We start from the raw sequence: 26,673 nt of genomic DNA, 5'->3' as shown, positions 1-26,673 counted from the left end.
CGTGTACTGTGCAGGCTTTTGGGTGTTGTTTCAGCGACTGCGGCTTGATAATTATTGTTCCTGCCTGAGTGGGAGTAGTTATATTGCCTCGCTGCAGCGTGCCCATTAGCCAGTACAAAGCAGGCAGCCTTTCTGGCGACTAATTACCCAGGTGCAGTACCTAATCTGACCTGACGGTAAGGGGGGCGCCAGAGAGCTGCAAGGTTTAAGTGGAACTGTAAGCGGGATACACAAATCCCTGCAGTTCATGGTATGTTGAAGAGCAGTGGGATACCTAAAATAAGCCCCTGCTGTAACCTAAGAGGTAAATAAACTTGTGTGTTTTTTTTTTTTATCACATTGTGACAGTGGAGGGATAACTAAGATAAGCCCCCTGCACATGTGATAGCTGTCTGTTGGTCTAAAGTCACCCCAATCCGTGACCTATTGGTGGCAGTGGTCAGGAATCCCTGTGGATTTCGTGACAAACTGCTGGCCGCGGCTAAGGGAACTTGACAGTCACGGTGTGAATCGTGACAATTGGTGGCAAGGCGGTGGGATATTAGAGCATTAGTGATTTGGTTTGAGCAATCATTCCTCTCACTAAAAACTTGCAGAAAGTTCTTGCGAGAACTCTGCGCAAATAAGTTTGGGAGAATGAACTCAGTGCTTATTATTTGTGAGACAATTGTGTACTGGTAATTATCCCCTCCCTTTTTCTTCGTTTTTCTATCCTATCTTGTATTTGGCAACCATGGTTGTGCTGGGAGAAACCTTTTATAAGAAGCAGTCCAAGGACACTCTTATGGCCTTGTGCATGTCACAGCAGATTGACTGTACAAACAAAACCAAGGCTCAAATGGTCGCTGAACTGGTGCAATTTGAAGCAGACCAAGCCAGGCCACAGAGCCCAGAGGCCGCAGAAGCCGGCACCAGCGAACATGGTGCTGCAGCAGAGGTCCAACCACTGAATGCTGGCCCTGGTAGCAATCCGGGCGAATTGGACCCCCACCTGCAGGCGGCCTTGAAAGAATTCCCCACTGACGACCATGAGGGACGTCGGCAGCTGATTCAGCAATACCGGCAGGAGGCCGAGGCCCGAGCTGAGCGAGAGGCCCAGCGAGAGGCCCAGCGAGAGGCAGAGAGAGCCGAGCGAGAGGCCCAGCGAGCCGAGCGAGAGGCCCAAGCGCAGCGGGAGTACCAGCTGCAGATGGCCCGACTGCAAATGCAGGGGTCGCCCCAGTCCAGTCGTGAGCCCAGCAGCGCTCAGACACCAAAGCCCCGGCCCGACCACTTTCCTGTTATGGAAAAGGATGGGGACTTGGACACTTTTCTGCGGGCCTTTGAGAAAGCCTGCAGACAGTACCAGCTGCCTACACAAGAATGGGCACGATACCTGACACCAGGGCTGAGAGGCAAAGCTCTGGAGGCGTTTGCTGCACTCCCTCAAGAACAAGATGGTGACTATGAGGCTATCAAGCAGGCCCTCATAGCCAAGTACCAGCTTACACCCGAGGTGTACCGTAAGAAGTTCCGGACCCTCCAACGTGGCCCACACGACAGTTACAGTGATGTGGTGCATGGACTGGGGACCCACTTTGACCAGTGGACCCAAGGACTGTCAGTGACCACCTTTGCACAGCTGTGAGACCTGATGATCAAAGACCAGTTCTTCCATCTTTGCCCAACTGAGGTGCGACAGTTCGTGATGGACAGAGAACCCAAAGACGTGACGAAAGCAGCACAGATTGCCGATGCCTATGAGGCCAACCGTAGATCGGAAGTGCGGAAGCCAGTCACCTCCAGCTGGAGAGGGGGTAAGCCTGCATCCAACGCCAGTACCCCTGCCAGCCAACACACCAGAGGTCCTGTCCCCGTGGCCAACAGCACCAGACCTACCACCGAACTCCGCCAGTGTTACCACTGCAGGCAGACTGGTCATATCAGTACCTTCTGTCCAACCAAGCAGAAGAACCCCCCAGCCAAGGCCCCAGGGCCGAATGCAGCAGTTCTTTTGGTGGGTGGTGTGGTTGGGAGGGTGTGTGACAACGTACAGCCCGTCACTGTGGGAGGTCATGTTGCTACAGGCCTCAAGGACACCGGGGCTGAATGAACCCTCATCCGACCCGAACTGGCGCCCCCTGAAGAAATCATTCTGGGGAAAACCCTAACTGTCACTGGGATTGGGGGCATCAGCTGTCCCTTACCGATGGCCCGGGTTTTTATTGATTGGGGTGCCGGGAGCGGGGTGAAGGAAGTGGGGCTGTCTGATAATTTGCCCACTGATGTTTTGTTGGGGACTGATTTGGGGAGGTTGGTTGCATACTTTGTCGATGACCCTCCTCCCCAATCTACTAATGAGGGTAAAGTTAACCCTGCTGATGATGATGATGATGATGATGATGGGAAATTGCATGTGTTACCTGACCATGCTTTATCTTGTAATGTTGCATCTGATAACCATTTTTTCCCTAGGATTGATGGTGGAAATGTTGTACCTGTGCCAACTGTATCTGATAATGATGTTTCTGTGAAAGTTGATGTGTCCATAGGTACAGGAGTGCTCCGCCACGTCGCTCTGTGGAGTGAGACGGCTGAGGAACCCCTAGCAGGGGCAAGTGTCGGTGCTACAAGAAATGGGGAGATACATGGGAACCATGAGGAAGGTGATGCCATGCAATTGACCAGTGCCACCGAGGAAGGTAACTGGCCCATAAGTAGCAATGCTCCTGAGGTAATGGGGGTGGATGGGGAGGTAGAGCCCATAGTTGCGTCGGCTGATGGGTCTGTAGAAACCCCCGGGGAGACAGCCTACGTAGCTGCTGTCACCCGCAGTCAGAGTGCCCGGAACGCAGATAACTGTCTGCCTCCCGGACCCTCCTCAGTCATCAGTGTGACTGAACCAGAGGTGGACCCAGCGCAGGTCCCAGAGGGCTCCCGTGGGGAAGGGACCCTGACGTCGCTTCTGGCTTCCCTGTCATGATCTCAATGGCAAGAGAACATAGCATAAGCATATATAGGAACTAGCTCTTGGAAGATGGGAACTGAGCTGACCATGAACTAAACCTAACGCACAACTAGCAGTGGCCGGGTAGCATGCCTACGTTGATTCTAGATGCCCAGCACCAGCCGGAGGACTAAATAAAACTAGCAGAGGAAAATATTAGTCCTAGCTCACCTCTAGAGAAATACCCCGAAAGGAGACAGAGGCCCCCCACATGTATTGGCGGTGAGTTGAGATGAAATAACAAACGTAGTATGAAAATAGGTTTAGCAAATTTGAGGTCCACTTACTACATAGCAGAAGACAGAAAGGACACTTTCATGGTCAGCTGAAAAGCCTATCAAAAACACCATCCAGAAATTACTTTAAAACTCTGGCATTAACTCATAACACCAGAGTGGCAATTCCTGTTCACAAGAGCTTTCCAGACACAGTAACGAAACTTCAGCTGTGAACTGGAACAAAAATGCAAAAACAAACATGGACAAGAGTCCAACTTATCTAGTAGTTGTCTAGGAGCAGGAACAAGCACAGAGAGGCTTCTGATAACATTGTTGACCGGCAAGCAACTAACAGAGCAGCAAGGTTATATAGCGACTCCCACATCTTGATGGGAACAGGTGAACAGAGAAGATGAAGACACCAGTTCAATTCCACCAGTAGCCACCGGGGGAGCCCAGAATCCAAATTCACAACAGTACCCCCCCCTCAAGGAGGGGGCACCGAACCCTCACCAGAACCACCAGGGCGATCAGGATGGGCCCTATGAAAGGCACGAACCAGATCGGAGGCATGAACATCAGATGCATTCACCCAAGAATTATCCTCCTGGCCGTATCCCTTCCACTTGACCAGATACTGGAGTCTCCGTCTGGAAACACGAGAGTCCAAGACCTTCTCCACAACGTACTCCAACTCACCCTCAACCAACACCGGAGCAGGAGGCTCAACGGAAGGCACAACCGGTACCTCATACCTGCGCAATAATGACCGATGAAAAACGTTATGAATAGAAAAGGATGCAGGGAGGTCCAAACGGAAGGAAACAGGGTTAAGAATCTCCAATATCTTATACGGGCCGATAAACCGAGGCTTAAACTTAGGAGAAGAGACCCTCATAGGGACAAAACGAGAAGACAACCACACCAAATCCCCAACAGAAAGCCGAGGACCAACACGACGGTGGCGGTTGGCAAAAAGCTGAGTCTTCTCCTGGGACAACCTCAAATTGTCCACCACCTGCCCCCAGATCTGATGCAATCTCTCCACCACAGCATCCACTCCAGGACAATCCGAAGATTCCACCTGACCAGAGGAAAATCGAGGATGAAACCCCGAATTACAGAAAAACGGGGACACCAAAGTGGCAGAGCTGGCCCGATTATTGAGAGCGAACTCCGCCAATGGCAAAAAAGCAACCCAATCATCCTGGTCAGCAGACACAAAACACCTCAGATATGTCTCCAGGGTCTGATTAATCCGCTCGGTCTGGCCATTCGTCTGAGGATGGAAAGCGGACGAAAAAGATAAATCTATGCCCATCCTAGCACAGAATGCCCGCCAAAATCTAGACACGAATTGGGTCCCTCTGTCAGAAACGATATTCTCAGGAATACCATGCAAACGAACAACATTTTGAAAAAACAGAGGAACCAACTCGGAAGAAGAAGGTAACTTGGGCAGAGGAACCAAATGGACCATCTTAGAAAAATGGTCACACACCACCCAGATGACAGACATCTTCTGAGAAACAGGCAGATCTGAAATAAAATCCATCGAGATGTGCGTCCAAGGCCTCTTAGGAATAGGCAAGGGCAACAATAATCCACTAGCCCGAGAACAACAAGGCTTGGCCCGAGCACAAACGTCACAAGACTGCACAAAGCCTCGCACATCTCGTGACAGGGAAGGCCACCAGAAGGACCTTGCCACCAAATCCCTGGTACCAAAAATGCCAGGATGACCTGCCAACGCAGAAGAATGAACCTCAGAGATGACTCTACTGGTCCAATCATCAGGAACAAACAGTTTATCAGGTGGGCAACGATCAGGTCTATCCGCCTGAAACTCCTGCAAGGCCCGCCGCAGGTCTGGAGAAACGGCTGACAATACCACTCCATCCTTAAGGATACCTGTGGGCTCAGAGTTACCAGGCGAGTCAGGCTCAAAACTCCTAGAAAGGGCATCCGCCTTAACATTCTTAGAACCCGGTAGGTACGACACCACAAAATTAAACCGAGAGAAAAATAATGACCAGCGCGCCTGTCTAGGATTCAGGCGCCTGGCGGTCTCAAGATAAATCAAATTTTTGTGGTCAGTCAATACCACCACCTGATGTCTGGCCCCCTCAAGCCAATGGCGCCACTCCTCAAAAGCCCACTTCATGGCCAAAAGCTCCCGATTCCCAACATCATAATTCCGCTCAGCGGGCGAAAATTTACGGGAAAAGAAGGCACAAGGCCTCATCACGGAGCAGTCAGAACTTTTCTGCGACAACACTGCCCCAGCTCCGATCTCAGAAGCGTCGACCTCAACCTGAAAAGGTAGAGCAACATCAGGCTGACGCAACACAGGGGCAGAGGAAAAACGGCGCTTAAGCTCCCGAAAGGCCTCCACAGCATCAGGGGACCAATCAGCAACATCAGCACCCTTCTTAGTCAAATCGGTCAATGGTTTAGCAATATCCGAAAAACCAGCAATAAATCGACGATAAAAGTTAGCAAAGCCCAAAAATTTCTGAAGACTCTTAAGAGAAGAGGGCTGCGTCCAATCACAAATAGCTTGAACCTTGACAGGATCCATTTCAATGGAAGAGGGGGAAAAAATATATCCCAAAAAGGAAATCCTCTGTACCCCAAAAACACACTTAGAACCCTTCACACACAAAGAATTAGACCGCAAAACCTGAAAAACCCTCCTGACTTGCTGGACATGAGAGTCCCAGTCATCCGAAAAAATCAGAATATCATCCAGATACACAATCATAAATTTATCCAAATAATCGCGAAAAATATCATGCATAAAGGACTGGAAAACTGACGGAGCATTAGAAAGACCAAAAGGCATCACCAAATACTCAAAGTGGCCCTCGGGCGTATTAAATGCGGTTTTCCACTCATCCCCCTGCCTGATTCGCACCAAATTATACGCCCCACGAAGGTCAATCTTAGAGAACCACTTGGCCCCCTTTATGCGAGCAAACAAATCAGTCAGCAACGGCAATGGGTATTGATATTTAACAGTGATTTTATTCAAAAGCCGATAATCAATACATGGTCTCAAAGAGCCGTCTTTTTTTGACACAAAGAAAAAACCGGCTCCTAAGGGAGATGACGATGGACGAATATGTCCCTTTTCCAAGGACTCCTTTATATATTCTCGCATAGCAGCATGTTCAGGCACAGACAGATTAAATAAACGACCCTTTGGGTATTTACTACCCGGGATTAAATCTATGGCACAATCGCACTCTCGGTGCGGAGGTAACGAACCAAGCTTGGATTCTTCAAAGACGTCACGATAGTCAGACAGGAACTCAGGAATTTCAGAGGGAATGGATGATGAAATGGAAACCACAGGTACATCCCCATGAGCCCCCTTACATCCCCAGCTCAACACAGACATAGCTCTCCAGTCGAGGACTGGGTTGTGAGATTGCAGCCAAGGCAATCCTAGTACCAAATCATCATGTAGATTATACAGCACCAGAAAGCGAATAATCTCCTGGTGATCCGGATTAATACGCATAGTTACTTGTGTCCAGTATTGTGGTTTATTATTAGCCAATGGGGTGGAGTCAATCCCCTTCAGAGGAATAGGAGTCTCCAAAGGCTCTAAATCATACCCACAGCGTTTGGCAAAGGACCAATCCATAAGACTCAAAGCGGCGCCAGAGTCGACATAGGCGTCCGTGGTAATAGATGACAAAGAGCAAATCAGGGTCACAGATAGAATAAATTCAGACGGTAAGGTGCAAATGGAAACAGATTTATCAAGCTTTTTAGTGCGCTTAGAGCATGCTGATATAACATGAGTAGAATCACCACAATAGAAACACAACCCATTTTTCCGTCTAAAATTCTGCCGCTCGCTTCGGGACAGAATTCTATCACACTGCATACTCTCTGGCGACTTCTCAGTGGACACCGCCAGATGGTGCACTGGTTTGCGCTCCCGCAAACGCCTATCGATCTGAATAGCCATTGTCATGGACTCATTCAGACCCGCAGGCACAGGGAACCCCACCATAACATCCTTAATGGCATCAGAGAGACCCTCTCTGAAAGTCGCCGCCAGGGCGCACTCATTCCACTGAGTAAGCACAGACCATTTACGGAATCTTTGGCAGTAAATTTCCGCTTCATCTTGCCCCTGAGATAGGGACATCAAAGTTTTTTCTGCCTGAAGCTCCAAATGAGGTTCGTCATAAAGCAACCCCAAGGCCAGAAAAAACGCATCCACATTGAGCAACGCAGGATCCCCTGGTGTCAATGAAAAAGCCCAGTCTTGAGGGTCGCCCCGGAGCAAGGAAATCACAATCCTGACCTGCTGTGCAGGGTCTCCGGCAGAGCGAAATTTCAGGGACAAAAATAATTTGCAATTATTTCGAAAATTCTGAAACCCGGATCTATTCCCCGAGAAAAATTCCGGCAAAGGAATTCTCGGCTCAGATACAGGTGCATGACAAACAAAATCTTGCAAATTTTGTACCTTCGTGGCGAGATTATTCAAACCTGCAGTTACACTCTGAAGATCCATTACAAACAGGTGGACACAGAGCCATTCAAGGGTTAAGAGGAGGTAAGAAGCAGCTAGACAGCAATTAAGGGCTAGGCAGCAAAACTCTGAGGGGGGGGGAAAAAAAAAAAAAAAAAAAAATTCCCTTCAACACTTCTTTTTCTCCTGCTTCAGCCCAAACAATTAACACTTTGAGGGCCGGTCAAACTGTCATGATCTCAATGGCAAGAGAACATAGCATAAGCATATATAGGAACTAGCTCTTGGAAGATGGGAACTGAGCTGACCATGAACTAAACCTAACGCACAACTAGCAGTGGCCGGGTAGCATGCCTACGTTGATTCTAGATGCCCAGCACCAGCCGGAGGACTAAATAAAACTAGCAGAGGAAAATATTAGTCCTAGCTCACCTCTAGAGAAATACCCCGAAAGGAGACAGAGGCCCCCCACATGTATTGGCGGTGAGTTGAGATGAAATAACAAACGTAGTATGAAAATAGGTTTAGCAAATTTGAGGTCCACTTACTACATAGCAGAAGACAGAAAGGACACTTTCATGGTCAGCTGAAAAGCCTATCAAAAACACCATCCAGAAATTACTTTAAAACTCTGGCATTAACTCATAACACCAGAGTGGCAATTCCTGTTCACAAGAGCTTTCCAGACACAGTAACGAAACTTCAGCTGTGAACTGGAACAAAAATGCAAAAACAAACATGGACAAGAGTCCAACTTATCTAGTAGTTGTCTAGGAGCAGGAACAAGCACAGAGAGGCTTCTGATAACATTGTTGACCGGCAAGCAACTAACAGAGCAGCAAGGTTATATAGCGACTCCCACATCTTGATGGGAACAGGTGAACAGAGAAGATGAAGACACCAGTTCAATTCCACCAGTAGCCACCGGGGGAGCCCAGAATCCAAATTCACAACACTTCCCCTAGCCAGAAGTTTCAGGCCGCTCTGCACACAGATGTGAGCCTAGAGAGTTTGAGACAACTCGCTGGGACGTCATTCTCCGAGACTGATAAGGAGAAGGTGTTCTGGGAAGGAGGAAGGTTGTACCGGGAGACAGTACCCGGAGAATCACAAAAGGAGTGGTTGAGGGAAAGACAGCTGGTCGTCCCGCAGCAATTCCGGGGTGAGTTGTTGCGGATTGCCCATGAGATCCCGCTAGCTGGACACTTGGGGATCAGCAAAACTAAGGCCCGGCTGTCTCAACACTTCTATTGGCCTAAGATGGGGACAGATGTGTCAAACTACTGCCGCTCCTGTGTCACCTGTCAAAGAGTGGGGAAGGCGGGGCCTGCTCTAAAGGCTCCCCTGATCCCTTTGCCAGTGATAGAGGAGCCTTTCCAGAGGATTGCGGTGGACCTTGTGGGCCCGCTGGCCGTCCCCAGCAGCTCTGCAAAGTGATACATTCTTACTGTGGTAGACTACGCTACCCGGTACCCAGAGGCAGTAGCTCTGTCGTCAACTAGGGCAGATAAGGTGGTGGATGCCCTGTTGGCCATCTTTTCACGTGTAGGATTTCCCAAGGAAATGCTTACTGATCAAGGGACCCAATTTATGTCTCACCTAATGGAGGCTCTCTGTAGAAAAAAGCAGGTGAAGCACCTGGTATCGAGTGCGTATCACCCACAGACCAATGGCTTGTGTGAACGCTTCAATGATACCCTCAAACAGATGCTACGCATGCTGGTTAAGACACAAGGGCGTGACTGGGAGCGGTACCTCCCACACCTGCTATTCGCTTACAGAGAGGTTCCGCAGGCCTCGACGGGGTTCTCCCCCTTCGAGCTCCTGTACGGCAGGCGAGTCCGGGGACCCCTTGGGTTGGTAAGAGAATCCTGGGAAGAGGAGCCGAACCCTTCTGAAGTGTCCATAGTGGAGTATGTCATGCGCTTCCGTGACAAGATGCAGACCTTGACGCAGTTGGTGCATGACAACATGACGCAGGCTCAGGCTGATCAGAAGCACTGGTACGACCAGAACGCCCGGGAGCGGACCTACCACATGGGTCAAAAGGTGTGGGTGCTGGTTCCCGTACCAACGGACAAGCTTCAGGCAGCCTGGGAGGGCCCGTATGTTGTCCACCAACAGCTCAACCCGGTCACCTACGTGGTCACGCTTGACCACGCTCGGGGTAGGCGAAAGGCCTTTCACGTCAACATGATGAAGGCTCATCACGAACGTGAACCTTTCGTCCTACCGGTCTGCAGCTTACCCAAAGACGGGGAGGAAGACACCCTCCTGGACATGCTGGCCCAAGCCAAGGCCCGTGGGTCCATTGAGGACGTGGAGGTGAGCGCCTCGCTATATGAACCACAGCGGTTGCAGTTGCAAACCACCCTGGAACCCTTCCGGGTTGTGTTCTCCAACCGGCCTGGAAGGACTGAGTTAGCCGTCCACGAGGTGGACACCGGGAATCACGCCCCACTATGGCGAACACCCTATCGAATCTCTGACCAGGTGCAGCATATTATGCGCCAGGAGATTGATGAGATGTTACAGCTGGGGGTGATTCGACGGTCAAAGAGCGCGTGGGCCTCACCTGTAGTGCTCGTGCCAAAGAAGGACCGGACCACCCGGTTCTGCGTGGACTACAGGGGGCTCAATGCCATTACAACCTCTGACATGCACCCAATGCCGCGCATCGAGGAGCTGCTTGAGAAGTTAGCTGGCACAAAATACCTGACAATAATGGATCTGAGTCGCGGATACTGGCAGATTCCCCTGAGCCCCGAGGCGCAGGAGAAGTCCGCCTTTATCACACCCTTTGGACTGTACGAGTCCACGGTCCTGCCCTTCGGCATGAAGAATGCCCCTGCCATTTTCCAGCGGATGGTCAATCTCCTGCTTCAGGGACTGGAGAAGTACGCCGTGGAGTACTTAGATGACATTGCCATCTTCAGTCCCTCCTGGGATGAACACCTGCAGCATCTCGAGGAGGTGCTCAGGCGAATTCACCAAGCAGGCCTGACTATCAAGCCGGGAAAGTGCCAAATGGGCATGAGGGAGGTCCACTACCTGGGGCACCGGGTAGGCGGAGGCACCCTGAAACCGGAGCCTGACAAAGTGGGCGTGATCGTGAACTGGCCCACTCCTGGGACCAAGAAACAGGTGATGTCCTTCCTGGGCACTGCAGGGTACTATAGGCGCTTTGTGCAGCACTACAGTAGCCTGGCAAAACCTTTGACGGACCTCACCAGGAAGAAGCTACCCCACATCGTCAACTGGACAGATGGCTGTGAGGGGGCCTTCCAGGCGTTGAAAACAGCACTGTGCAACGCCCCTGTGTTGAAAGCAGTCGACAGCAGTCGACCGTTCTTGGTACAGACCGACGCCAGCGAGTTTGGCCTTGGTGCTGTGCTCAGCCAGGTTGACTCGGAGGACCAAGAGCACCCCGTGTTGTACCTGAGCCGGAAACTTTTGCTGAGGGAAGTGGCCTACTCCACCATTGAGAAGGAGTGCCTGGCCATAGTCTGGGCCCTGCAGCGCTTGCAGCCCTACTTGTACGGTCGCACCTTCACTGTGGTGACCGACCACGACCCTCTGCGCTGGCTAAGCACCATGTGTGGAACCAATGGCAGGTTGCTACGCTGGAGCCTTGCCCTTCAGCAATTTGACTTCACCATTAAACACAAAGCGGGCAAAGAGCATGGGAATGCAGATGGACTCTCCCGCCAGGGTGAACCCACGGAGGTGCGCATGGAGGCATACCGAGAGGTTCTGCCGCCGTAGCGCACGCCAGAAGGGGGAGGTGTCACGATATGGTAGGAAATATCATATAAGTTGAGTTTCTCTTGTCAGCCCAGGATGTGGGCTAAGAAACCACCCTTCTCTTTTACTTCAGAGTTGAGCTTGCCTTGCCAATGTATGTGAGAGGGGAGTTTTATTGAAGAAAGGTATTTACGACCAGCATTTCCTGCCGCATAAGCTCTTGTCCAGCTATCACTGGACTAGAAGCTTCTAGAATCATGAAAGTCCTTTGTTCTGTTTTTGTAAGATATTAGGCAAACGATTTAAAATACGAACACCAAAATATATCGTCATAATCACACTCGGAGGATCTACGCATCACTCTAAATACGGGCGTCTAACTCCATCGGGTGAGGAAGTAGGGATTGCTCTGTAAATAATAGGACATATTTGATCTCATCGGAATGCCCACGATAATACGAGATGAATGCTGGGTATGGTACGATTATGATATGTTCTGTAGCGAAGTTACGGGCATCAGATATATTTAATGCCCAGTGAGTAATACTGAAGAAGTAGGAGGGGTTGGAAAAGCCAGCCCTTTCTGTGAGATCACAGACTGCAGGTTTTAAGTTGCTGGGAGACTTTCAGGAGGCAGAGTTGAGTTTTTCCTGGACAGACCTGAGCACGTCCAATGAGCTGGGACGTATGGTTGCCTGCAATGCAATGATCTGAGAAATGTGAGTGTTATCTTTTCTTCATTTAATCCTTTCATTTTCATAATTACCTTGTACATATTTGCAATTGTCTCATTTGTAACATCTCTGTAAAATATTTTTATAAAAAGCACTGCCTACATGTTGTGGGGTATATTATTTCATGCCAGTTCTTCCTCCCTGCTCTAAAAACGTACCCTAAGTCTCTTGAAGGGAAATTACGCTACTGTTTTGGGGTTAGCTTCGGACCCGTTAATCGAGGCTGGTGGCAGTGATACCGTGTACTGTGCAGGCTTTTGGGTGTTGTTTCAGCGACTGAGGCTTGATAATTATTGTTCCTGCCTGAGTGGGAGTAGTTATATTGCCTCGCTGCAGCGTGCCCATTAGCCAGTACAAAGCAGGCAGCCTTTCTGGCGACTAATTACCCAGGTGCAGTACCTAATCTGACCTGACGGTAAGGGGGGCGCCAGAGAGCTGCAAGGTTTAAGTGGAACTGTAAGCGGGATACACAAATCCCTGCAGTTCATGGTATGTTGAAGAGCAGTGGGATACCTAAAATAAGCCCCTGCTGTAACCTAAGAGGTAAATAAACTTGTGTGTTTTTTTTTTTATCACATTGTGACAGTGGAGGGATAACTAAGATAAGCCCCCTGCACATGTGATAGCCGTCTGTTGGTCTAAAGTCACCCCAATCCGTGACCTATTGGTGGCAGTGGTCAAGAATCCCTGTGGATTTCGTGACAAACTGCTGACCGCGGCTAAGGGAACTTGACAGTCACGGTGTGAATCGTGACAGGCATAAAAGGAGATAAACTCATGGTGTGGCCACCATCTTCCCCTGACCTCAACCCTATAGAGAACCTTTGGAGTATCATCAAACAAAAGATCTATGAGGGTGGGAGGCTGTTCACATCAAAACAGCAGCTCTGGGAGGCTATTCTGACTTCATGCAAAGAAATACAAGCAGAAACTCTCCATAAACTCACAAGTTCAATGGATGCAAGAATTGTGAAGGTGATATCAATGAAGGCCTCCTATGTTAACATGTAACTTGGCCTGTTAGGATGTTTTGGAGTTAAATAGCTTTTTTGTTCAGTGAATGTGACCTCCTAATGCTGCAAATTCCACAAATGAGCATTTTCAGTTCTGTAAAACATATCAAATGTTTAGAAATACTACTGTGCGTAATAATTTGGAACAGTGCATTTTGAGTTTTTATTCATTTTGGAGATTATACTGTTATCATTGGGAGGTTTCTTCAATAAAATTCGATGTATACTCTAACGGGTGATGACTTTTATTAGACTCACTGTCATTTGCACTGACCATTTAGGAAAATCCGAGAAAAATGTCATTTGCATAATAATTTGGAACATAGTGTATATATAGTCCATTATTTTGTATGGAGCATTATATGGGGCCAATATATTGTATGGAGCATTATTTGGAAGCCATTATACTGTAGGAGGAAATATATGGCGGCACATAATACTGTATGGATCAATATATGGGTCACATAACACTGTATGGCGCAATATATGGGGCTCATAACACTGTAAGGATCACTATATGGGAACATTATACTGTATGGAGGAATATATTGGGCCATTATATACTACTAGATGGTGGCCCGATTCTAACGCATCGGGTACTCTAGAATATGTATGTATGTATGTATGTATGTACAGTATGTATGCATGTATGTATGCTGCGCTGTGAGTGGTGTTTAAATCCCGCACAAATATAGCGGATTGGTCGCGGGCGGCCGGGAGCAACCAATCAGCGAAGCATGTCTCAAATCCTGCGCCCATGCGTGGGAGGACTGCGCCTGTCGGGGGTTGGGGGCGCAGGATGTCGTGGATTGTGGGCGCAGGATGCTGGAGGTTTGCACATGCTTTGCGTAGCCGCAGCTCTGCTCCCTTGTTCCCGATGGCGCCACTGCTTCTCACTCGGGCGCCTCTGCTCCCTCTCCCGGGGGACCCTGCTCCTTCTCCCCAGCGCCACTGCTTCTCACTCGGGCGCCGACCCTGCTCCTTCACCCCGGCGCCCCGGCTCTCCACACATGCAGGACTCCGGGTGCCCGCACACAATAGGTAGTCACAGGCCAGCGTCCTCGCAGTGCCCTCTGCCCTCCACTCTTTGCCCTCTCCCGATCCCCGGCTTCCTCCCCGCCTCCCTCGCTCACCCGGGACGGTACACGCACTGTCCAGACGCCTCCACGTTCCCTCCTGGTCGGTACACTGTCCCGCTCCTCTCTCCTGTACATCGGCAGAGATGGTGGAGACCACACCCCTTCCTGGAAATCCCGCATCGCTGATTGGTCGCGGCCGACTGGGCCCTGACCAATCAGCGACGTGGGATTTCCGTGACAGACAGACGGAAGTACCCCTTAGACAATTATATAGTAGATAAGGAGCAATATAAGGGGCCCATTATACTGTATGGAGCAATATATGGGGCCATTATACTGTGTCGAGCAATATGTGTTGCCCATTATACTGTATGCAGCAATATATTGGGCAATTATACTATATGGAGCAATATTTGGGGCCATTATATACTGCATTCAGCAATATATGGGGGCCCATTATACTGTATGGAGCATTATATAGGGCCCATTGTACTGTAGAGAGCAATATATTGGACCCATTATACAGTATGGAGCATTATGTGGGGCCCAGTTATACTGTAAGGAGCAATATATGGGGCCACTATACTGTATGGAGCACTGTGTTGGGCCATTATACTGTAGGGAACATTATATGAGTCTCTTTTTACTGTATGGAGCAGTATATGGGGCCCATTATTCTGTATGGAGTATTATATAGGGCCAAAATACTACATGACGCATTATATGGAGTTCATTATACTGTATGTAGCAATATATGGTGCCTAAAATACTGTATGGAGCAAAACATGGGGCCTATAATACTATATGGAGCAATATATGGGGCCCATTATACTGTATGGCAGACTATGTGATACCCATTGTACTGCATGGAGCAATATATGTAGCCTATAATACTGTATGGAGGACTATATGGTGCCCATAATACTGTATGGAGGTTTATGTGGCGTCCATAATACTGCATAGAAGACTATGTGGGGCTCATTATACTGTATGGCAGACTATGTGGTGCACATTATACTGTATGGAGCAAATATGTGGCCCATAATACTGTATGGAGGACTATTTGGTGCCCCTAATACTGTATGGAGGTCTATGTAGGGCCATTATACTGTTTGGAACAATATATGGGGCCCATTATACTGTATGAAGCAATATATGAGGCCATTACACTGTATAGAACATTATATGGGGCCCATTATAGTGTATCAAGCATCATATAGGGCCCATTATCCTGTATGGAGCAATACATGGGGCTCATTATACTGTATGGAGCACTGTGTGGGGCCATTGTTCTGTATGGAGCGATATATGGGGCCACTATACTGTATGGAGCACTGTGTTGGGTCATTATACTGTATAGGGCATTATATAGGGCGCATTATACTGTATGGGGCAATATATGGGACCCAATATCCTGTATGGAGCAATATACGGGACCCATTATATTGTATTGAACATTATATGGGGTCCATTATACTGTATGCAGCACCGTGTGGTGTCATTATTCTGTATGGAGCAATATATGGGGCCACTATACTGTATAGAGCACTGTATTGGGCCATTATACAGTATGGAGTATTATATGGGGCCCTTTATACTGTATGGAGCAGTATATGGGGCCCATTATTCTGTATGAAGTTTTATATGAGGCGAATATGCAGCGCCCCAGAGTCCTGGTCGTTGCAGTACTGATGCTCCGCTGCTAAGGGGGGCTATGGTACGTCTGATGGCACTGAAGGAGTCCACCTGACCAGGTATCACAGACACCAATACACTTCACAGTCTGGCCTCCAGGGGGAGCTAAAGGGTGCTATGTATTAGGCCACTCCTCACAATCTGGTAAAACTGGGGGTTAGGCAGGAAGTTAGACAGAAGCTGACTGGGAATCGAACAGGCGACATCCTGTGGCAGAGGGTGTTGCGGGGAGAGACTCAGGGGGGTCCCTGTCAGGGGTGGGATCCTGACGGAGGCCTAGCGAACTGAGAGAACGTTACGGGACCGCGCCTGCACCTGATCGCGGCGGTACCCTAAGAAAGGACAAGAAGTGAGGTTTATTGTGCTGAGTGAGAAACGAGATCAACGCAACAAGGAGAAACACCAGTAGGAGTAGTGCTGTAAGATGAGGCAACATCCTACTGAGGCGCGCAGCCGGTGGCCGGAACGCCGAGGAAGTATAGAGCTCCATGCCTAACTTCAAACCTACGGCAGGACAGTCAGCTATAGGCGGGCTGTCTCACACAAATCACCTATGAAGACACAGGGGGCAACAACAGGAGAAGGGCGACACTAGAGTCAAGGAAGAGCTCCCAGCCTACCCGTCATACGGGTGCGTCCTAGCCATATCATCTGGGGGACGAAGCAGAACATCATAATCGAGTTGTGAGGGAACTTCAGAAACAGACACAACAGTTGTGGGGACTATCCCATAAGCACAGCAGGGGAGGACCACAACACACAAGCGCTAGAAGGTAGGCACAGATTTCCACCTGCAAAGGGAACTCTGGAGGTGCCATCGGACCGGCCGGACTTGCGCAGCCCGGTTGACCGTATTTCGGACTGAGGATCCTGAAGCCTTCAGTAAAGAGGTAAAAAGACTGCAACCTGGTGTCCTCATCATTTACTGCGGCCTGCACCACACCATAACATCGTCACCATCCACACCTTTCATTGGGCGCCCCTCAGCAGGGTCACGGACCGGGTCTAGCCACCGTGACAACCCCAGGACAGAGACTCAGAGGCCCGGTACCGGGTACCCCTTGGCCCTGCGGCAGTGGGGGCGCTACAACTTGGCGTCACGAACAGGATGTACTTAAGCCTGAAGAATCAGGTCATGTGTGCCTTGGAACTGTGATTTATTGTGCTTGGACTGTGACTTATTGCAAAGACTGTGTATTGCCACTTGTCGCCAAAAGTTCCCGCCAAAACCGCCGCCATTACAGCGCTAAGGAAAGCGCAGGAGAAGAATGGCGTGGAGTGGGCGTAGACAAGCTGGAGAGCGCGAAAGACAATGGCCACCCAGTCTAAATATTTCTGCACCGTGAGGACGTGTCCGTCAGCAGCCGAGATCCGCCTCCTGATTCTCAATGGTGGGCGGAGGCAGAGAAAACGAAACCGCCCACGAAGGAGGGAGCGGGAAAAAGACCAGGAAGCGACCCATGCGGAGGACGCCATGACGAGTCGCTCAGACCAGGAATGCGGGGTTGAAGCCGAAGACTCCCCCAGCCACCCGGATGAGCCCAGCGGCCAACTCTCCGCGATTGGGGGCGGCCTCCTGCAAATGGAGATGGAGGGCCTGATCGAACAACTCCTCCAGCTGCGGACGGAGGTGCCAGCGGAGGACCTTCTAACGTTGGACACTGCGTTGCTGCCGGAACCCCAGCCGACGCTCCCATTGACCATACCGCCAGCGGAGCCGACCGAGGAGGAGGGGCACGCACCGACTGGTGAGTCCGCTGACCCTGCCCCGCTGGCTGAGGGTCTGTTGATAGGCCCCGTCGCGGAACCCCCTCTCCCTGGGACCCATAGACTCCAGCGCTTGTTACCGTGGGAGGAGACAACGGGTATGGAACACTTCTTGAAAGCCCCGATTCCACCGATTACCCCGCTGAGTGAGGTCCATGCGGAGCGTACAGTGTGCCGCTTGGTGAACCTAGGACCCAACCTCATGGGGTTCCCCGGGGTGAAGACACGGGAAGGGGAGATGGTGCAGGCCCTGAGCTGGGAGGAATACCAGGTCCAGCTGGAACAGCAGTGGGAGGAGAAGGAAATGGCGTACCAGGCTGGGCTAGAGGCCTACCACCAAAAGGACTTGGCGGTCAAGGACGGGGCCCGCAAGGACCCCATCGCTCACCAGGCCCCGCGCAGGCAGGGCACCGTTGTCGCCTTCAAGCTCCGCAGAGGCTGGGGCTTTATAAAAGAGCCGGGCCTGTACGCCGAAGTCTTTGTCAACCGGCGGGATGTGGAGTCTCATCTCAGAGAGGGCCACCCAGACCGGGATCTCTACCCGGGGGATGAAGTTACTTATACCAGGCACTTTGGGGAAAAGGGGTGGTTTGCCCTGAATGTCCATAAGAAGCAAAACCTTGTGACACCCCCGACTAAGGTGCCAGTGAAGCTGACCCCCGTAGCAAAGGTGCCCCCTTGTGGTCAGCCCATGATCATCACCAAGACCACCGAGGTCACTCCGACGTGCACCATCATCAAAACGACGTACACCATCATCAAGACCACCGAGGTCACTCCGACGTGCAACATTGTCACCTCAACCACTGTCGTGGCCAAGGGGGCGTCTTCTCAGGTGGTCAGTGCACCAGCTGCCCCAGAACAGAAGACGGTGGGTACGCAGACCCCCAGATGGGACAGCACTCCCCCTTACGCAGTACCAGGCGGCGGGCAATACCCAAGGGGGTTGCCTCCGCCGGTGCTGCCTCCTGAGTGGTTCAAGTAAATGTTCTAATCTTCCGAACATGTAAATAGTTAACTGTTTGTCTTTTGCTGTTTTGCTGCTATAACCCGATCAGGGTAACTCTTAAAGGGATCTCTTTGTTTACCCGGGATCCCTTCTTCTGGTTTTTGTTTTTTTTGTTTCCTGTTTTATCATTGTTGAAAGAACTGCTGGATCATGAACACTGCATGATTACAAACTCCTTGTAAATAGTTTGCACCTTCTTAAAGGTGCCCTCTACTGGTTTTATAAAAGAAAGGACTCTTTGCGAAGAAACTGTTCCTGGAAGCAGTACCGGAGTCCTTGCTGCACACGGACTTGCAGCTTGAGAAGTTGCACTACCTCATAGAGACTTGGTCCCTTCTTAAAGGGGACGTTCATCGATAGCACTTAAAGAATGATGATGCTTTTAAAGAAAGTATTAATAATGCTTACGTATGAAAAGGTTATATGTAGTGAGCTAGTTAATTGTGAGAAATGTTTAATGATGTTGCTAGAAGAACGAGGACAGGAAGTGAACCCAGACGGGGTTAATCGGTGAGTCCTCCTAGGAGCCATACAGAGATGGCTCGGTGATCCTGAACTGAGAGATGGAAGATAAGTTCTATACTGTGTATAGTAGCAGAAAGGCAGTAGGCCCGGGCGGAAAGGGGCGGTCCTGCAACAGAACGAGAGGCAGTAGGCCTGGGGCAGATAGACAGGCGGTCCTGCAGATGTAAAGATGGAAAATGAAGAAAAAGTTGATTAGCCTTATAATGTTTTATAAGAAGGTCTTTAGTGGATTCAGCGTGTACGTCCTTAAAGGCAATGTTAAATTATTGTTCAAAAATTTGCACTAAGTAGAATACCCGGTTGGGTAAGAAAAGTTATTTATAGTACGTTATTTAAAGTATTTAACCATGTTTGCAACGTTGAAGTGTCCTCACCTCCCATAAAGGGAAGCTCTGTTCAAATTTGCTTATTGGTATTGCATTTCCAAAATTGTATGTCTTTTTGCTGACATGTATTGTTGTTTTCTTCCCAGTCCAGGAGTACTGGATTTAACCGGGGGGGAGTGCAGCGCCCCAGAGTCCTGGTCGTTGCAGTACTGATGCTCCGCCGCTAAGGGGGGCTATGGTACATCTGATGGCACTGAAGGAGTCCACCTGACCAGGTATCACAGACACCAATACACTTCACAGTTTGGCCTCCAGGGGGAGCTAAAGGGTGCTATGTATTAGGCCACTCCTCACAATCTGGTAAAACTGGGGGTTAGGCAGGAAGTTAGACAGGAACTGACTGGGAATCGAAGAGGTGACATCCTGTGGCAGAGGGTGTTGCGGGGAGAGACTCAGGGGGGTCCCTGTCAGGGGTGGGATCCTGACGGAGGCCTAGCGAACTGAGAGAACGTTACGGGACCGCGCCTGCACCTGATCGGGGCGGTACCCTAAGAAAGGACAAGAAGTGAGGTTTATTGTGCTGAGTGAGAAACGAGATCAACGCAACAAGGAGAAACACCAGTAGGAGTCGTGCTGTAAGACGAGGCAACATCCTACTGAGGCGCGCAGCCGGTGGCCGGAACGCCGAGGAAGTATAGAGCTCCAGGCCTAACTTCAAACCTACGGCAGGACAGTCAGCTATAGGCGGGCTGTCTCACACAAATCACCTATGAAGACACAGGGGGCAACAACAGGAGAAGTGCGACACTAGAGTCCAGGAAGAGCTCCGAGCCTACCCGTCATACGGGTGCGTCCTAGCCATATCATCTGGGGGACGAAGCAGAACATCATAATCGAGTTGTGAGGGAACTTCAGAAACAGACACAACAGTTGTGGGGACTATCCCGTAAGCACAGCAGGAAAGAACCACAACACACAAGCGCTAGAAGGTAGGCACAGATTTCCACCTGCAAAGGGAACTCTGGAGTTGCCATCGGACCGGCCGGACTTGCGCAGCCCGGTTGACCGTATTCCGGACTGAGGATCCTGAAGCCTTCAGTAAAGAGGTAAAGAGACTGCAACCTGGTGTCCTCGTTATTTACTGCGGCCTGCACCACACCATAACATCGTCACCATCCACACCTTTCATTGGGCGCCCCTCAGCAGGGTCACGGACCGGGTCTAGCCACCGTGACAACCCCAGGACAGAGACTCAGAGGCCCGGTACCGGGTACCCCTCGGCCCTGCGGCAGTGGGGGCGCTACAACTATACTGTATGAAGCATTACATGAAGCCCATTATATTGTATGGAGCAATATATGGGGCCCATAATACTGTATGAAGGACCATGTGGTGCCCATTATACTGTATGGAGGACTATACTGTCCGGTCTAAAATGATAAGTCTGAAGTCACTCTGTGTGCTGTTCGCTGCGAGTATTCACTGGTTTCTCAGCTATTGAAGAATTTACAATAGATATCACTCATGTAATGTAAGAAGTGAAATCTTCGGCATTGTACTGTACCTATATTTCTTATCTGTGCATCCTGACTCGTGGTATGTGCTAAAGAGGCCCACTGAGACTCTTTTACCCAGGGCCCACGAAAACTTGGAGCCGGTCCTGTGCCTCTTGTTTGTAAAGCCTCATGTCTGCATATAGGAGGGGTAGCCTATATAAATAGGTGTGGCATGTGTTCAGAAACATTTTGGTCTATGATTTTTGGTTCAGATGTCCAGAAGAAAAAATAAAAAGGAGGTTAGCAGCCCTGATTGATAGATCTGTAAGTGTTATCAGAAAATAACTCACTTGCTCAAAGTCCATTTTTCTTGAGGATGAAATAAAGGCATCAAGATGACTGATTATTTCTTTTATTCCAGTAAATTTTAGAAAACCTGCATGCTCATGGATTACTTCATGGGGGGTCCCCTGTTGAAGAAATGGCTGTTAATAATTGATGAGACTGATTATTGCCTGAATTACTAGCGTGGGCTTAATGCCAGGGTTATATGGGGACATGTGTGTGTTGCTCAACATTGAGATTGCGTTGTCGTCCTATGTCTAACGAGTAGTGTTGAGCATTCCGATACCGCAAGTATCGGGTATCGGCCGATACTTGCGGTATCGGAATTCCGATACCGGGATTCCGATACTTGGCGCGTATCGGATACCGGAATCGGAAGTTCCATGATTCAAAATTCAGAAATTCAGCCAATGAGAAAGATTCCAAGTGTGGGCACATCCTGTTTAGCATGGAGGGCATGAAACTACTGGCAAGGCTGTGATTGGCTGCTTAAATGATGTCATGATGCAGTTTAAAAGTCGCTGGCGCCATTTTGCGATCACTCTGCTGTGAATTCAGTTAGTGACAGGACGCTGTTTGCTGACTGAGGGACAGTTTAGAGATAGCGATTTGCTTCTTTGTGCTTTCCAAAGGCTAATTTAGCAACCGCTGTGTTCACCTACTAATCACCTTCCTTTTGCCTTGTAGCGCTGTTTTCACAGCGATCTGCAAGGTCTCTCTGTGTGTGTGTGTGAGTGCAGCCCACTCTCTAGTCTGAGTGCAGCCACATAGGCTATCCATAGCTGGTTGTATTCAGTTCAGGGAGGGTGGTTCATTGCCTCATACTGTCCTTTTTTTTTTTTTTTTTTGAAGTAGTGCAGGCTGCTGCACATTTTTTCCAAAAATTCCTATTAGTGTCTTTCCACCCGTCTCCAGCTAATTTGTGGAAAAACACTACATAGGATAAAGTAGAGGAGGGTTTTTGGGCCTTGCAGCGCCGTTTACGGCTGTCTGCACGGTCTCCGTGTGACTGCAGCTCGCCCTGTAGTCTGTGAGCAGCCGTAGCTTGGTTGTCTCCAGCTCAGGGTTGTTCACTGCGTCATACCGCCAAATCAATTTTCATTTTGTTTTCAAGTAGTGTAGTCTGCTGCTAATTAATTTAAAAAAATCCTATTAGTGTCTTTCCACCCGTCTCCAGCTAATTTGTGGAAAAACACTACATAGGATAAAGTAGAGGAGGGTTTTTGGGCCTTGCAGCGCCGTTTACGGCTGTCTGCACGGTCTCCGTGTGACTGCAGCTCGCCCTGTAGTCTGTGAGCAGCCGTAGCTTGGTTGTCTCCAGCTCAGGGTTGTTCACTGCGTCATACCGCCAAATCAATTTTCATTTTGTTTTCAAGTAGTGTAGTCTGCTGCTAATTAATTTAAAAAAATCCTATTAGTGTCTTTCCACCCGTCTCCAGCTAATTTGTGGAAAAACACTACATAGGATAAAGTAGAGGAGGGTTTTTGGGCCTTGCAGCGCCGTTTACGTCTGTCTGCACGGTCTCCATGTGACTGCAGCTCTATCCGTTGTCAGTTCAGCCCCAAAAAAATAAATAAATAATAAAGTTCACCAAACACACCAGTTACACCACTTTACATTTGTGTAGGCCACATTAGCTCATATTCAAGTCTAGTCCACACTTTAGAAAATTAGTGTGTCTTATACCTGTTAGGAGGAGTTGCTCAGGAATAAGCACACAAAGCCGTTAGTACTTTTCTGCTTATCTTTATCAGTCAACCAAGATGAAGAAGGCAGTGAGTAAGGCACGTGGGCGTGGGCGTGGGCGCGGAGCAGGGAGGGGACGTGGGGATTCTGTGCCTGCTGCGGGCACCGGTGAGTCATCAGCACCCACTTTCACAAGGGAACAGTCGTTCATGCGCAGCTTTGTCGCCGAGCGCCGTACACCGCTGCTGCGTCAAGACCAAATTGAAGCCGTTGTGGGATGGATGGCAGCTAATGCATCAACTTCCATTAGTGCCACATCCTCTCAGACACAGAGCACTGGAGAGCAGCCATCTGTCTCTTCACCACCTGCAAAATTGCCCAGGCAGACAGAGATCCCAGGACAGGAGCAGTCTCTACTTCTGTTCTCTGAATCATCTCTTGGCTTGGAAACAGGGGGCCAGCCAAGCAGCATTGGAGAAATGGAAGAAGAGGCAGGGTGCAGTGATGCCCAACCGCTTTTTCTGTCTTCCTCTGAAGAGGCGGGTGGGCCAGTGGCTCCGGTCACCACCTCGCAGGCCGCATCAGCTGATGATGACACTCAGGTGCCACTTACTGGTGCGTGCTCTGCTGCTGAGACTACCCAGGAGGAGCAGTTGGGGGCAGAGGGTAGTGTAGATGATGAGGTCCTTGACCCATCTTGGCGTCAGGGACAGGAAGGTGGTGGGAGCAGCTCTGAGGAAGAGATTCCCCGTACGGCCCAAAGAGGGAGAGGGAGGGGGAAGACTGCGGATCCTGCAGCCTCCGCTTTGGCACCCGTAAGGAGCATGTCTCTTCCAAAAGTCAAAAGGGGGGCTCCCAAGACTTGCAGTGCCTGGTCCTTTTTTGACACAGTTGCAGATGACATTTGCTATGTCAGATGCAAGGTGTGTCATCAAAAAATCAAAAGAGGTCAAAAAGTCGCCAACCTCAATACCTCCAACATGTGGAAACATGTGCGCAACAGGCACCCGGCGGAGTTAGACAAACACACTGAAGAGCTAGGCCAACCAACAGCGGCAGCTACCACCTCTTCAGCTCGTGTTGCCTCTTCCTCTAGCTCACACGCAGCTGGTTCGGCTTCCTCCCAGGATCGCCGTGGAAGAACCTCTGGCCCTGTTGTCCAGAGACCCGCTGTCATTCCACCCGCAGCACCACTTTCCCAGTCAACCACACACTCCCAGCCCAGTCTACAGCCATCGGTAGTACAGGCATGGGAGAAAAGGCGGCCTTTCTCGTCAAACCACCCACGAGCACAGGCTCTGACTGCAGGCATTGCCAAACTTCTGTCACTGGAAATGCTGTCATTCAGGCTGGTGGAGACTGACAGCTTCCGTGACTTGATGTCATTGGCAGTCCCACAGTACAGTGTGCCCAGCCGCTTTTACTTCAGCAGGCAAGCCGTCCCTGCCCTGCACAAGCATGTTGAGGGACACATAAAACACGCGCTACTGAACGCCGTCAGTAGCAAGGTCCACCTCACCACCGATGCGTGGACCAGTCAACATGGACAGGGGCGATACCTTTCCCTCACTGCCCATTGGGTTAATGTAGTTGAGCCGGGTACAGACCGTGCGAGTGGCGCAGGACGTGTCCTGCCCACTCCAAGGATTGCAGGAATCCATTCTGTACGCATTGACTCCTCCTCTTACACCAGTTCCTCAGAATCATCGCTGCAGGAGCCGTCACAGTCCACCTCCACATGGACCCGTGATGAACGTGTACCTGTTACGACCGACATGAGCACAGCCGTGGCCAAACGTCAACAGGCCGTCTTGAAATTAATTTTTTTGGGGAATCGTAGCCACACAGCGCAGGAGCTCTGGAATGCCATCAAGCAGGAGAGCGATGTGTGGTTTGAGCCAGCGAATCTCCAGCCAGGCATGGTAGTGTGTGATAATGGCCGAAATCTGGTGGCAGCCCTGGGCCTCGGCAACCTCACTCACATCCCATGTCTGGCACATGTGCTCAATTTGGTCGTGCAGAGTTTTTTGAGGGACTATCCGGATCTTGATGCACTGCTGCACAAGGTCCGCCTAGAGTGTGCTCACTTGCGGCGTTCCAGCACGGCAAAAGCGCGCATTGCGGCTCTGCAGCGCCGACACCGCCTGCCGGAACATCGCATCATATGTGACCTACCTACCAGGTGGAATTCCACGTTACATATGTTGGAGCGGTTGTGTGAGCAGCAGCAAGCTGTAATGGAGTACCAGCTGTATCAGGCGCAAAAAAGTCGCAGTCAGCGCCGTACAGACTTCACAACCACAGAGTGGGCCACTATGAAGGATGTCTGCCAGGTTTTGCGTCCCTTTGATTATTCCACGCGGATGGCGAGTGCAGATGATGCACTAGTCAGCATGACTGTCCCCCTTATCTGCCTGCTTGAAAAATCACTGCAAGCGCTAAGGGATGATGTTGTGGAAGAGGTGGAGGATGAGGATTCACCACTTCCATCATCTTCTGGACAGTCAGCGCCACGTGGTTCCTCACAAACGCGTAGGCAGGGGACAGTTTGTGAGGAGGATGAGGAGGAGTCAATGGAGGAGGAAGACATCCGTCCAGAGGAGGGAGTTCCCGAATTGTCCAGTACTCAGTGTGTACAGCGAGGGTGGGGTGATGACGAGCGGGCAGAGATCACGCCTCCAGCTGGGGACAGCGTTTCTTGGGCAGTTGGCAGTCTGCAGCACATGGTGGATTACATGCTGCAGTGCCTGAGAAACGACCGCCGCATCGACCACATTCTCAACATGTCTGATTATTGGGTGTTCACCCTCCTCGATCCTCGCTACCGGGACAACGTAGAAAGCCTCATCACACCGTTGAACCGGGAGCGAAAAATGCGGGAGTACCAAGACACACTGGTCAGTTCCATCATCTTCTCCATTCCAACTGAGAGAAGTGCTGCTACTGCATTCCAAAGCAGCTCAGTGCGTCCAGGCAGTGGTGGAGGCTCTGCACAAAGAGGGAGCAGAAGCAGTGCCTCTGCCCAAGGCAAGACCAGTATGGCCCAACTGTGGCACAGTTTTGTGTGCCCCCCACAAAAGTCTACACCATCACAGACGGCTCCAGTCAGCAGGAGGCAACGGTTCCGTCAGATGGTGACAGACTACATGTCTTGCCCTCTTGCTGTACTCCCAGACGGCTCTTCCCCTTTCAAGTTTTGGGTCTCAAAGCTGGATACATGGCCAGAGCTAAGCCAGTATGCATTGGAGGTGCTGTCTTGCCCTGCGGCCAGTGTATTATCGGAACGTGTCTTTAGTGCTGCAGGTGGTGTACTAACTGACCGTCGCATGCGACTATCCTCCGATAACGTTGACCGGCTTACTTTCCTGAAAATGAACAAGGCCTGGATCTCGCAGGAATTTGCCACTCCTCCTCCTGATTAAATAATTAGGTCACTGTATACGTTATCCAGGTCTCCTGTTGTGTTCATCTTTCTACCACCTGAACTTAAATTCCTGGGCTCCAACACCGCCAGTTGAGGCTCAGACGTGCCGTCTGCACAGTCAAAACATACG

The 26,673-nt window shown here is 50.2% G+C and overlaps 1 protein-coding gene across 3 annotated transcripts in view; it reads right to left on the bottom strand.

The window, feature by feature from the left end:
- LOC143793224 (uncharacterized) overlaps nt 1-26,673 on the bottom strand; it is a 420,556-nt gene that overhangs the window by 101,140 nt on the left and 292,743 nt on the right. For all 3 annotated transcript variants that reach the window (XM_077280004.1, XM_077280005.1, XM_077280006.1), the window contains one exon: nt 21,438-21,557. In XM_077280004.1, the coding sequence (XP_077136119.1) occupies nt 21,438-21,557 (120 nt within the window). The remainder of the gene's footprint in view (nt 1-21,437; nt 21,558-26,673) is intronic.

The sequence above is a fragment of the Ranitomeya variabilis genome, chromosome 1, assembly GCF_051348905.1.
Source record: "Ranitomeya variabilis isolate aRanVar5 chromosome 1, aRanVar5.hap1, whole genome shotgun sequence".
Lineage (NCBI taxonomy): Eukaryota > Metazoa > Chordata > Amphibia > Anura > Dendrobatidae > Ranitomeya > Ranitomeya variabilis.
The sequence above is the reverse complement of the archived record's forward strand: the minus strand, read 5'-3'. Positions and strand labels throughout refer to the sequence as shown.